This window comes from Erinaceus europaeus, unplaced genomic scaffold, assembly GCF_950295315.1.
Source record: "Erinaceus europaeus unplaced genomic scaffold, mEriEur2.1 scaffold_359, whole genome shotgun sequence".
In the NCBI taxonomy this organism is placed as follows: domain Eukaryota; kingdom Metazoa; phylum Chordata; class Mammalia; order Eulipotyphla; family Erinaceidae; genus Erinaceus; species Erinaceus europaeus.
Window position 1 is genome coordinate 41,407 of NW_026648064.1, and position 11,617 is coordinate 53,023.

Genomic DNA, 11,617 nt, shown 5'->3' on the forward strand with positions numbered 1-11,617 from the left:
GCTGCAGTGTCCCTCCCTCCCTCCCATCTCAATTTCTCTCTGTCCTCTCAAATAAAATAGAAAAAGAAAAAAAAAGGGAAAAATGCATTGGGAGCAGTGAGTCCTGCAGGCACTGAGCCTCACAGAGCTCAGGTGGCAAAGATGAAAGGGGAGGGAGGGGGAGGGGAGGGGGGAAGGGAGAGGGAGGAAGGGAGAGGGGGAGGGGAGGGGGGAAGGGAGAAGGAGGAAGGGAGAGGGGGAGGGGAGAGGTAGAGAGGGAGGGGGAAGGAAGAGGGAGGGGAGGAGCAGGGGAGAGGGAGAAGGGGGAAGGGAGGGAGGGAGAGGGGGAGGGGGAGAGGGAGAGGAGGAATTCTAAACTTCTGGCTTGTGTGTGTCTGTGTGTGGGGGGGGGTGACTGTTTTGGAATTTGACCTGAAGAGGGGAGGGGATTCCGGAAGCTGTCCTCCAGCAGACTCAGGAGATTTCAAAGGAGTCAATCTGGCCCCAAAGGCCCCAGGTTCAGTCCCCACCGTCCCCATGAGCCCAGGCTGAGGAAGGCTTTGCTCCAGGGAAGGAAAATAAAGAAATAAAGCCTGGTTTCACCCAGACTCCCCGACTCCTCCCTGGCCTGGTGCCCCGTCCAGGTGGAGGTGAGCACACTCCTACCGTGCACAAGGACCTTGGTTCAAGCCCCCACTCCCCACCCAGGTGGGGGAAGCTGCTGAAACACTGTGGCGGGGCTGCAGGTGTCTCCCTCTGTCTCCATCCAGCAACAAATAAATCATGAAAAATCCCAAACAAACACACCACCAGAGCCGCAGAGCAGCGGGCCTGAGACCTGGAGGCCCAGGCTCCACCCAGCACCACCGGCCAGGGGACTCTCCCTCCCTCTTTCTCTCAGGAAGAGAAACACGGAGGCTTCTTCAAGCATCGTGGCTCTGCCAAGGGCTTGCAGGCCTGAGGCTCTGAGGGCCCAGGCTCAGCCCCCAGCACCACCATCAGCCAGAGCTGAGCAGGGCTCTGGTCTCTGTATCATTCTCTTTATCTCTCTGGATGTTTCTCCATGTATCTTTCATTAAAATAAATTTAAAAAATTAAATTAAAAAAAACTCTCCTGCCTGAGGCTCTGAGACCCTGGGTTCAATGCCCTGCACCACCATCAGCAGAACTCTGGTCTCTCTCTGTGTGTGTATCTTTCATTAAAAATAAGTAAATAAGCTTCCACCTTCTGCACCCCACAAAGAACTTTGTTCTAGACTCCCTGAGGGAGAAACAACAAGGAAGCTTGGGATGGGGCTCGGAAGGGAACGCTGGTGGCTGGAACTGTTTGGAATGGTACCCTGTGATCTTACAATCGTGTCAGTCACTATTAAATCACGAATAAAAATAAATAAATAAAACATTTAGAAGAAAGATAAGCCCAGCCAAGCCAGCAGAGTGACAGCGGTTAGTCAGCAGAGCCTCCTCGGCCAGCACTGCTGATAAGGGTCAGGAACCAGAGCGCCTGGCTGGGCTCCAGGGCTGCTGTGGCCTCCAACACCCCACTGGAGCTCTGGCCTGTGGGTAACCCCGGGCTGAGTCGGGGGCCGACTTCCCCAGAATTTCAGGAGCCAAAAGCCGCTTGTGCGGAAACGGAGGGGCCTGGAACCCTGGCCAGGAACACCTCCAGGGCCACCCCACCCCACCCAGCCAGGTGGAGATATGCAGACTCAGGCGCCTTTAACTCGAGCTCTGCGGGCTTCCGCTGGGATGTGGGCCCAACAGAAAGTGGCCCGGAAAAAAGGGAAGTGAGCCAAGGGGCGGCTGCCCCCACAACGCGGCCCCGGCTGGGCTCTGGGTCCCGGGTCCCGGGTCCCGGGTCCCGGGGGTGCGTGCGGCCCTCGTCGGCAGAGCCACAGGCATCTGGGGGCCCTGGCCTTGTGGGGACAGAGGGTGGACGCGGGAACGGGGAACGGGGCCGTTGGCCGCACCGGGATGTGGCAAGAGACGACGGGGGTGACCCAACCCCGGCAGTGCAGTGGGGGAAGTTGCCTTGCCGGTGGCTGGAGGAACCTGCGGTCTCCTCTCTCCCCTCAGCAACCGGAGGGGATGGGATGGGGTGGGGTGGGGTGGGGTGGGGTGGGGGCCTGGCCTGCTGCGGCCTGACAGATGCCCAGATGTCAGCGGGAGGCCCTCCCGTTGCCGAGCCCTCGTCTCACAGGGGTGCCCGGCCTGGTGGGATGCTGATGCAGAGTTCACCAGCGCTGGACCTGGGTGGACACAGGGTGGCCCAAGGTGACCTGCGGGGAGGCTCCTTCCTGTCTCCTGCCCCAGGGGCTGTCTACACCCTCCGCGCTACCCTTAGCCTTACAGACCCGCCGGGTTCATGGGATGGATCCCTGGGCTTCCCTCTGCCCCGTGAGCTGCTCTGAAAAGAAAAAGTGAAAAAATGTCTGCTATTGTACACTAAAAAGGTCTCGTTCTCAACAGCTACCACGGGGCCTCAGGTATCAGGAGGCAACCTTCCTGCAGCTGGTTTGCTTTTAAAGCAGTATGTGCTTGGAGAGACAGCAGGTAGGGCGTGTGCCTAGCCCTGCTGCCGCCCAGGTCTGGGTCCCAGCACCACAGGCAAGGTGCCACGGCACTGGGAGAAGCTCCGGGGTTGTAGTGTCTCCTCCACACTCCCAAGTCTCTCTGCCTGAATGAAAGAGCGGCCCAGAGTGGTGAGATCGCACCACACAAGAAAAGGGAAAGACAGAGAGGGGAGGAGAGCGACTGGGTGCAGGCTGCCTAGGGGCCAGCCAGGGCCCACACGTCCTGCACGCTCCTCCAGGCCACGGCCCACAGTCTGGGATTTTAGCAGTTAGAGAACACCCCCCCCCCCGTGACCCACAGGACTGAGGGCCGGGTGCCCACCTGCACCCTTAAGAAGCAGACCGCCAGGCAAACCCAGCAGGCAGACCTTCCGGACCCCCGACCCCCCCCCTGGAAGTGAGCATCTCCCCCAGCTCCCACCCCAGGGTGCACGGAGAAGGGTTCCTGGGCTGGAGGCCAGGCTCCTGTCGTCCTCACCCCCCACGGCCCCCACGGCCCCAGAGCCGGTGCTGGGTACTGGGTGCCGGGAACACCACCCACCCGTGTCTGCTGTGGCCTTGCTGGGGCCCTGCTGGCTCGCTCTGTCCCTGGGAGCTCCAGGTCCCCAGAAACCGCCCAGGCGGAGGGCAGGGACCCACCCCGGCCCTAAGCAAGGTCACAGAACAAGCGCTCGGGCGGGAGAGGCCACCGGCCTGTGGGAGTCACAGGGCTTTCTCGCCCAGGCCGGCCCGGGTGACCGGCCTCCACCTGCGCCCCAGCCCGGAACAAAGGCCACTCGCGGGAAGTCTGGGCTCCTTCTCTCCCTCTCCCACTAACTCGGCCACGGTCGCTTTCCACGTCCCCGCACAAGGCCACAATCCCCCTCCCCATTGTAATGCCAGACTCCTCAGCGCCCGGGCGGGGGGCACTGCCCATGAGGCGGGGGCTCCAGCAGCTCAGAACTGGGGCTCAGAGCGCCACCCAGGGCTCCGGGTTCAGGCGAAGGTGAGGCCCCAGCTGCCGGCCACAGGTGGGCTCCGGTCGCGGGGTCACAGGCGGGGGCACAGGGCAGCCTCTCCCGGCCCGCGGCGGCGCTGTGGGTGCCCTGCCAGGCCTCGGGTGGCCCTTGGACGGTCCCCACTGGCCCTCGGGGTGACACTGGGTGCCCTGCCAGGCCTCGGGTGGCCCTTGGACGGTCCCCACTGGCCCTCGGGGTGACACTGGGTGCCCTGCCAGGCCTCGGGTGGCCCTTGGACGGTCCCCACTGGCCCTCGGTGACACTGGATGCTCTGCCAGGCCTCGGGTGGCCCTTGGACGGTCCCCACCCACCGGCCCTCGGGGTGAGCCCGCCAGGCCCTGGGTGGCGCGGGGTCGGTCGCTAGGCGGGGACAGGCCCTTACCAGCCTCTGCGCCTCGGGGCTCAGGCAGTCGATGTCCTGGCTCTGCGCGGCCGCGGGGTTGGTCATCGTGCCGGACAAACGTCCGCCGCGGGCCGGGCCGGGAAGCGGGATGCAGGGCGCGGAGCGGCGGGGTGGGTGCGGTGCCCAGGCGCTCGCTTCCCGCTCGGAGGCTCGGGCGCGGCCGGGGCGGGGCGCAGGTGGCCGGGCGGGGCTGACCATCCCGGGCCGCCCCGAGTCCCCGAGTCCCCGCCTCGTCGGCCCCCGGGCCCCGCCCCGTGTCCCGCCCCGTGGTCTCCGGGTCCCTGCCCGGTGTCCCTGCCCCATGTCCCCGCCCGTGTCCCCCAGGGTCCCTGACCAGTGTCCCTGCCCCGTGTCCCTGACCAGTGTCCCTGCCCCGTGTCCCCCCATGGTCCCTGCCCCATGTCCCCCCAGGGTCCCTGCCCCGTGTCCCCCCAGGGTCCCTGCCCCGTGTCCCCCAGGGTCCCTGCCCCGTGTCCCCCAGGGTCCCTGCCCCGTGTCCCCCAGGGTCCCTGCCCCTTGTCCCCCAGGGTCCCTGCCCCGTGTCCCCCCAGGGTCCCTGACCAGTGTCCCTGCCCCGTGTCCCCGCCCGTGTCCCCCAGGGTCCCTGCCCCGTGTCCCCCCAGGGTCCCTGCCCCGTGTCCCCCCGGGTCCCTGCCCCGTGTCCCCGCCCGTGTCCCCCCAGGGTCCCTGCCCCGTGTCCCCCAGGGTCCCTGCCCCGTGTCCCCCCAGGGTCCCCGCCCCAAGTTCTCCCCGGTGTCCCGCCCAGGGCGTCCCCCAGCCACCCCTGTGCTCCCGCCCCGCCCATGGCCCCTCCCCGCCCCCGCCCCGCAGGTCCCGCCCCGCAGCTCCCCGCCCCGCCAGTTCCGGTAGCCTCCCTGCCCCTCCCCCGTCCCAGCTTCCTGGTTCCGCCCCCGAGACAGGCCACGCCCCCGATGTGGACCACGCCCCCGGGCCTTGCCCCGCCCAGGAGACAGTCCACGCCCCCAGGACATGCCCCGCCCACCCCGAGCTCCCCTGGGCTCTGCCCTGCAGAGTCTCGCCCACAGGCCCCAACCCCAGGCCCAGGACCCGGCCCCTAGCAGACCCTCCCCGTGACCCCAGGCCCGGCCCCTCCAGTCCCTGCCCCATCCTGGTGCCGGCCCCTACGTCTGTCCCACCCAGGGCCTGCTCCCCGGGATCCCTCTCCAGACTCAGACCCCCCCAGGCCCCGCTCCCCGGGGTCCCTCCCCGGGCTCTGACCCCCCCCCAGGCCCCGCTCCCCGGGGTCCCTCCCCAGGCTCTGACCCCCCCAGGCTCTGCTCCCCGGGGTCACTCCCCGGGCTCTGACACCCCCCCCAGGCCCCGCTCCCCGGGGTCCCTCCCCGGGCTCTGACCCCCCCCCCCAGGCCCCGCTCCCCGGGGTCCCTCCCCAGGCTCTGACCACCCCAGGCCCCGCTCCCCGGGGTCCCACCCCGGGCTCTAACCCCCCCAGGCCCACTCCCCGGGGTCCCTCCCCAGACTCAGACCCTCCCAGGCCCCGCTCCCCGGGGTCCCTCCCCCCATAGCCTTCCCACTGGGAATGCCTTCCCACTGGGAATGTGGGGAGGGGGCCCAGGGGGAGTGGCGGCGGGGGCGGGGCGCTAGGAGTCAGTGGGGCAGAAATGCTGGCAGGGTGAACTGGGGGGAATCCTCTCACTCCCCGCCCTGGCCCCCCACCCTGTCCTTGTCCTTGTCTCTCCCCTGTCCCCCTCAGCACGTCATGTTCCCCCGTCCCTGTCCCACTCCTGCCCCCCCCCCCCGCAACCCGCCCCTGTCCCCACCCGGCCCCCTCCACGTGCTGTGCGCTTGGGCTGCTCAGACTTGAACCCATGACTCTCGCCCTGAACCAACCTCTGGGGCCCACTACCCAGCTGGCGGGGTCGGCCCTGGGGTGGGGGTTGGGCATCTTGCGCGGGTCCAGTCCAAGGCCTCCTCCAGGCCCTCCACGGCTGACCACAGCCTGTCCCTGCCCTCAGCACCCCACACCCCTCCCCACCGCCACAGAAGTCACAGGAGGGCAGGACCGAGCTTCCAGGGGAGGCCGGGGCCCTGACCAGCACACTGGATGTGTCCTCAGCTTAGAGCTCTGGAGAGAGGGAGTGACCCTTGGACGGCAGCCTGGCTCCATCACAGGACACGACGGGGGACCACGGTGCTCAGTGGGGCCTGGTGTGGGGCCGCTTGTTCCTTTCTGTCTGTCTGTCTATTTTTTGTTTTTATTTTTTTCAGTCTTCAGTCTTTATTTTTTTCACTATTCAGCTCTGGCTTATGGTGGTGGGGGTATGGGACTGAACCTAGGACTTGGGAATCTTAGGCATGAGAGTCTGTTTGCATAACCATTATGCTATCTGCCCCACCCCACCTACCCAGCTCCATCTATCTGTTTATCCATTCTATTTTTATTGGCTAGGACAGAGAACTTGAGAGGGGGAGATAGGGATGGAGAGAGACAGAGAGACACCCGCAGCCCCGCTTCACCACTCCTGAAGCTTTCCCCACCCCCCCCCACCCCCGTCGGTGGGGACTGGGGATTTGAACCCGGGTCCTCATGCACTGTAATGCGTGCTCAGCCGGGTGGGCCACTGCCCGGCGCCCTGAGGAGGCTACTGCCCTGAGAGTGTCGTGCACAGCCGAGTGGGACAGGAAGGGTGCGTCATGGACAGCCGGCAGTGACCCTGGAGCCTGTTGGGGGGGTACCTGGGGGCCCCAACGCAGCTCCTGGCCCTCCCGTCTCCGTCTTCACCGGGGAGGGGTGAGTGCAGCTGCTGGGTGTCCCCCCCCCCCATCTCACATCCTCCCCTGGCCCCTGGCCCACCACTGGCTCCCCAGGGCCCAGGCTCCCATCAGCAGCAGCACAGGGCTGGGAGGGATGGGCTGAGGGCCAGGTGCCCCCCCCCCCCCGCAGGAGGTTGGTGTGACTAACCCAGGCCGGTTTAGTCACTGTGGAGGGCTTGGTCACCTCGAGGAAGCCAGGAGCAGCCTGAACTGTCCGGAGACCAGCCCACAGCCATGAAGGATGGAGCTCCAGGCCGGGACGGTTGTGCCCACACCCCTGGAGACTGCGCTGTGTCCAGGGCGGCCCAGTCCCGTGGGGGCAGACTCAGGAGCACCCCGGCTGGGGCAAAGGCCTGGGGGTCTGTGTGGGTGCTGGCACCCGGGGCGATCTGAAACTCCACGGTGGGTCTGGTTTGGTTTCAGAGACAGAGACAGAGACAGACAGAGATGGAAGGGGGAGAGGACGGGAGGGAGAGAGGGAAGAGACCACAGCATCAGAGCTTGCTTCAGCGCAGCCGGGCCAGGCCTCACCCCGGGTCACGCACATGGCAAAGCAGCTCACTGCCCAGGTGAGCTAGGGTGCCGCCCCCTCTTACTTTAAATTTATTTTCATAAGTCGGAGGAAACTTACAGAGAGCCCAGAGCCCTCCTCAGCTGAGGCTGCTGGTGGTGCTGGGGATTGAACCTGGGACCTCAGAGCCTCAGGCAGCAGAGTCTTCTGCAGAATCACTGTGCTGTCTCCCCAGCCTTATTATTATTATTATTATTATTATTATTATTATTATTATTATTATCTTTCATTCCCAGAGCCTTGCACATGCATGGTTTCACTGCTCAGAGCTCTTTTTCAATCAGAGGCCGAGAGACAAGAGTGGGGAGAGACACGACAGTCACCACGCCTTGTGCAGACACACACCCTGGGGAGCCATCTCTCCAGCCTCCGCCGTTCGTATTCATTCAACCATTTCACATTTCACGGAGACGGGTGTGCTTATGGGAGCCAGGAGGCGTGCAGGGCCGCTCACTGCTCTGAAGGTGGGAAGTCGGGGACATGCAGACCTGATCCCTGGCGCTGCAAAGGCCAGAGTTGGGCGGCGCTCTGCTTCCTGCCTGTCTCTGTCTCTGTCTCATAGAAACAGGTGAGCACCAGGGTTGTTGCTGGGACTTGGTACTTGCACGACAAATCCATCGCCCTGACAGTACTTTCTCCTTCTTTTCTTCTTCCCTTCCTGTACCAACCTCCCTTTTACTTGACAAGACAGAGAGAAATGGAGAGGAGAGGTAGAGACAGACACAGAGAGACACCTGCAGCCCGGCTCCACCACTTGTGCAGAGTGCTCCTGCGGGTGGGGAGCCGGGGCTCAAACCTGGGTCCTTGTGCACGGTGTTGTGTGTGCTCATGGGGGCGTCACCACACGGCCCTCACTAAGCAGATCTGTTCTTTCTTTTTAATGTTTTTATTATCTTTATTTATGGGATAGAGACAGCCAGAAATCAAGAGGGGAGGAGGAGATAGAGAGGGAGAGAGACCCCTGCAGCCCTGCTTCACCACTCGCAAAGCTTTCCCCCTGCAGGCGGGGACTGGGGGCTCAAACCTGGGTCCTTCAGCACTGTAACATGTGTGTTCAACCAGGTGCACCAAAACTGGGCCCCCAGCAAACCTTTAGAGAGTAAACACAGTGGCTGTCAGGGTCACAGAGACCCTCTATGCCTCGAGGAAAAGTAGGCCCACACTCCCAGGAGTGTGACCATCAGGCCATCAGAACAGCAGGTCTCCTTCCAGGGGCCGGGGTGGGGGATCAGGCTGAGCCGGGAGAGTCGCAGTGGCTCCCAGGGGCCCCTGGGATGGGGTGTCACCTCTGGGCTGCCTGTGGAGAAGGGACCCTGGGTGCTGAGAGAGGAGAGACCCCACAGCCCTGCCCACCCTCCATGGGCTCCCTGGGTGCTGTGCAGGGTGCTGAGAGAGGAGAGACCCCCACAGCCCTGCCCACCCTCCATGGGCTCCCTGGGTGCTGTGCAGGGTGCTGAGAGAGGAGACACCCCACAGCCTGCCCACCCTCCATGGGCTCCCTGGGTGCTGTGCAGGGTGCTGAGAGAGGAGACGCCCCACAGCCCTGCCCACCCTCCATGGGCTCCCTGGGTGCTGTGCCTGGTGCTGAGAGAGGAGACACCCCACAGCCCTGCCCACCCTCCATGGGCTCCCTGGGTGCTGTGCCTGGTGCTGAGAGAGGAGACACCCCACAGCCCTGCCCACCCTCCATGGGCTCCCTGGGTGCTGTGCAGGGTGCAGAGAGAGGAGAGACCCCACAGCCGTGCCCACCCTCCATGGGCTCCCTGGGTGCTGTGCAGGGAGCTGAAAGAGGAGAGACCCCACAGCCCTGCCCACCCTCCATGGGCTCCCTGGGTGCTGTGCAGGGTGCTGAGAGAGGAGAGACCCCACTGCCCTGCCCACTGTTGCTGTTCCTGCCCCAACTCCCCCCACCCATGATAATCCATGTGGTGGCGGCACTGGAACCCAGGGCCTTGAGCTGGGCAAGGTGAGGACAGTCATGGTGGCGAGGTGTCTCATACCCACCAGGTTGGCCGTCTTTTTTTGCCTGACCAGTAGGTCACAGAATGTGTGTCCTAGCCAGGACGCAGCCCACGATGCCCATCTCAGGGACCAGCCCACGGTGCCCGTCTCAGGGATCAGCCCACGATGCCCGTCTCAGGGACCAGCCCACGATGCCCGTCTCAGGGACCAGCCCACGATGCCCGTCTCAGGGACCAGCCCACGATGCCCGTCTCAGGGGACCAGCCCACGATGCCCGTCTCAGGGGACCAGCCCATGGTGCCCGTCTCAGGGGACCAGCCCACGGTGCCCGTCTCAGGGGACCAGCCCACGATGCCCGTCTCAGGGGCCAGCCCACGATGCCCGTCTCAGGGGACCAGCCCACGATGCCCGTCTCAGGGACCAGCCCACGATGCCCGTCTCAGGGGACCAGCCCAAGATGCCCGTCTCAGGGGACCCAGATTTGCTGCCCCACACAGAGCTCGCTGGGGGAGCGAGAACAGCTTCTAGAAGCACAGAGGAGGCTGTAAGCCCGGGACGCCTGCCTCAGACTCTGAGGAGACTCTGAAACCTCCCTCATGAGCCCATGTCAGCAGCAGTCCCCCCAGGACGCAGGGACCATGAAAGCAGATTCCCGCCCCCGGCTCCACCGGCCACAGCACCCTGGGAAGAAGGGGCCGGGCTCAGGCAGCACCCTTAGGAGCCGGGGTTAGCCCTGACACTTAGAAGCAGGACCACAACCTGCAGTGGACAGTGACCCTGGGGATTGGTTTACCTGCCTGGGGCTCAGCATTCTGGAAGCTTCCCTCTAGGGCACGGAGAAGTGCCTTCCCTCCCAGAAAGTCCAGGAACGCGGGTCCAGAGCAGATGAGGGGGAGGCAGGTGACCGGGGCTGGGCCCATGCAGGGGGCTGTCACGTGACATCCCCAGCACCCAGTGCCCAGCGCAGACTGGCGCTCTCTGGGGGCCAGTGGAAAGGCCTCTACCCCGGGGTCCTCTCACGCAGAGCAACTTGGAGGTGACGGGAATCAAGGACAGGCAAGGACACCAGGGCAGCAAGTGGGAGCTGCTGGGACTCCCAGAGTGTCACACCAGCTGCCTCAGCCAGGAGTGAGGGGCGGGGGCAGACAGCACAGGCTCTGCAAGCAGGCTCTCGGGCCTCAGGCTCCACAGTCCCAGGTTCAGTCCCCCCAGCGCCTCCATAAGTCAGAGCTAGGCAGGGCTCTGGTTAAAAAAAAAAAAAAAGGAAGTACCAGCAAGGAACTGAGAAGCCTTCAGCCGGCTGCCCTCCTCTTGACCCCAAAAGCCCTCAGACCATAGATGCCAGTGTCCCCCGGGAAGCTGTGTCTTTCCAGTGGGACCCCATACACTCACCTGTGGGACAAGACGGGACGGGACCCGGGGCCCTGGGTGCAGCTCAGGGGAGGTGGGAGGCCACCGGGAGCGCGGTGTGCAGAGAAGTGGCACCGAGTGGAGATTCTGGAAAAACTGGACATCAAATGGGCTCCCAACCACGTCATCCCCGGGCTGGGACGCCGTCACCGGGCGCTGCCCTCCCTCCAGCCAGCCCCTGCCTCTGCCGCCGGCGGGCGGGGCCCCTGCACCCAGACCTCGCCAGGCATGGGGAGCCCTCCTCCCCGCCTTCCTTGTGCCTCAGGTGGGGAACTGGCTTCATGGGAAGCGAGGTGGTCAGGTGACACAAGCACATTGGGGTGACAAGATTCTCCTAGGAAAGAATTTTTTTTTTTTTTAAACCAGAGCCCTGCTCAGCTCTGGCTGATGGTGGGGCAGGGGATTGAACCTGGGACTGGAACCTCAGGCTTGAGAGTTTGTTTGCAGAACCATTATGCTATCTACCCTCCAGTTGAGGTTTTTTTTTTTTTTCCAATTTAATTAAAAAATAATTTTTAAACCCAAAGCCCTGCTCAGCTCTGGCTGATGGTGATGCTGGGATAGGACCTGGAGCCTCAGAGCCCCAGGCAGGAGAGCTTTGCAGCCCCTGTGCCATCTCCTGGTCCTTATTTGTTTTACATGTACTAGACAGCATTGAGAGACAGAGGCAGAGACAGAGACAGGCAGAGACAGAGACAGAGACAGAGGCAGAGACAGAGGCAGAGACAGAGACAGAAACAGAGGCAGAGACAGAGGCAGAGGCAGAGACAGAGGCAGAGACAGAGGCAGAGGGACAGGGAGAGACAGAGGCAGAGGGAGAGGGAGAGACAGAGGCAGAGGCAGAGGGAGAGACAGAGGGAGAGGGAGAGACAGAGGCAGAGGCAGAGACAGAGGTAGAGGCAGAGGGAGAGGGAGAGACAGAGGGAGA

At 64.1% G+C, this 11,617-nt stretch overlaps 1 protein-coding gene and 1 long non-coding RNA gene across 2 annotated transcripts in view; both read right to left on the reverse strand.

Moving 5' to 3' along the window:
- Window positions 1-4,214, reverse strand: part of LOC103126749 (leucine-rich repeat flightless-interacting protein 1-like) — a gene marked incomplete at its 3' end in the record, with an annotated part of 44,188 nt that extends 39,974 nt beyond the window's left edge. Inside the window, exon 1 of the mRNA XM_060184697.1 lies at window positions 3,933-4,214. Within this exon, the coding sequence (XP_060040680.1) occupies window positions 3,933-4,151 (219 nt within the window). The remainder of the gene's footprint in view (window positions 1-3,932) is intronic.
- A 4,900-nt stretch (window positions 4,215-9,114) lies between these two features.
- On the reverse strand, window positions 9,115-11,267 carry LOC132536605 (uncharacterized). Its single transcript, XR_009548112.1, has 3 exons — window positions 10,672-11,267; window positions 10,073-10,521; window positions 9,115-9,803 (listed from the first exon to the last, which is right to left on the reverse strand). It is a non-coding gene; the product is annotated as an uncharacterized LOC132536605 (long non-coding RNA).
- Window positions 11,268-11,617: the final 350 nt, after the last annotated feature.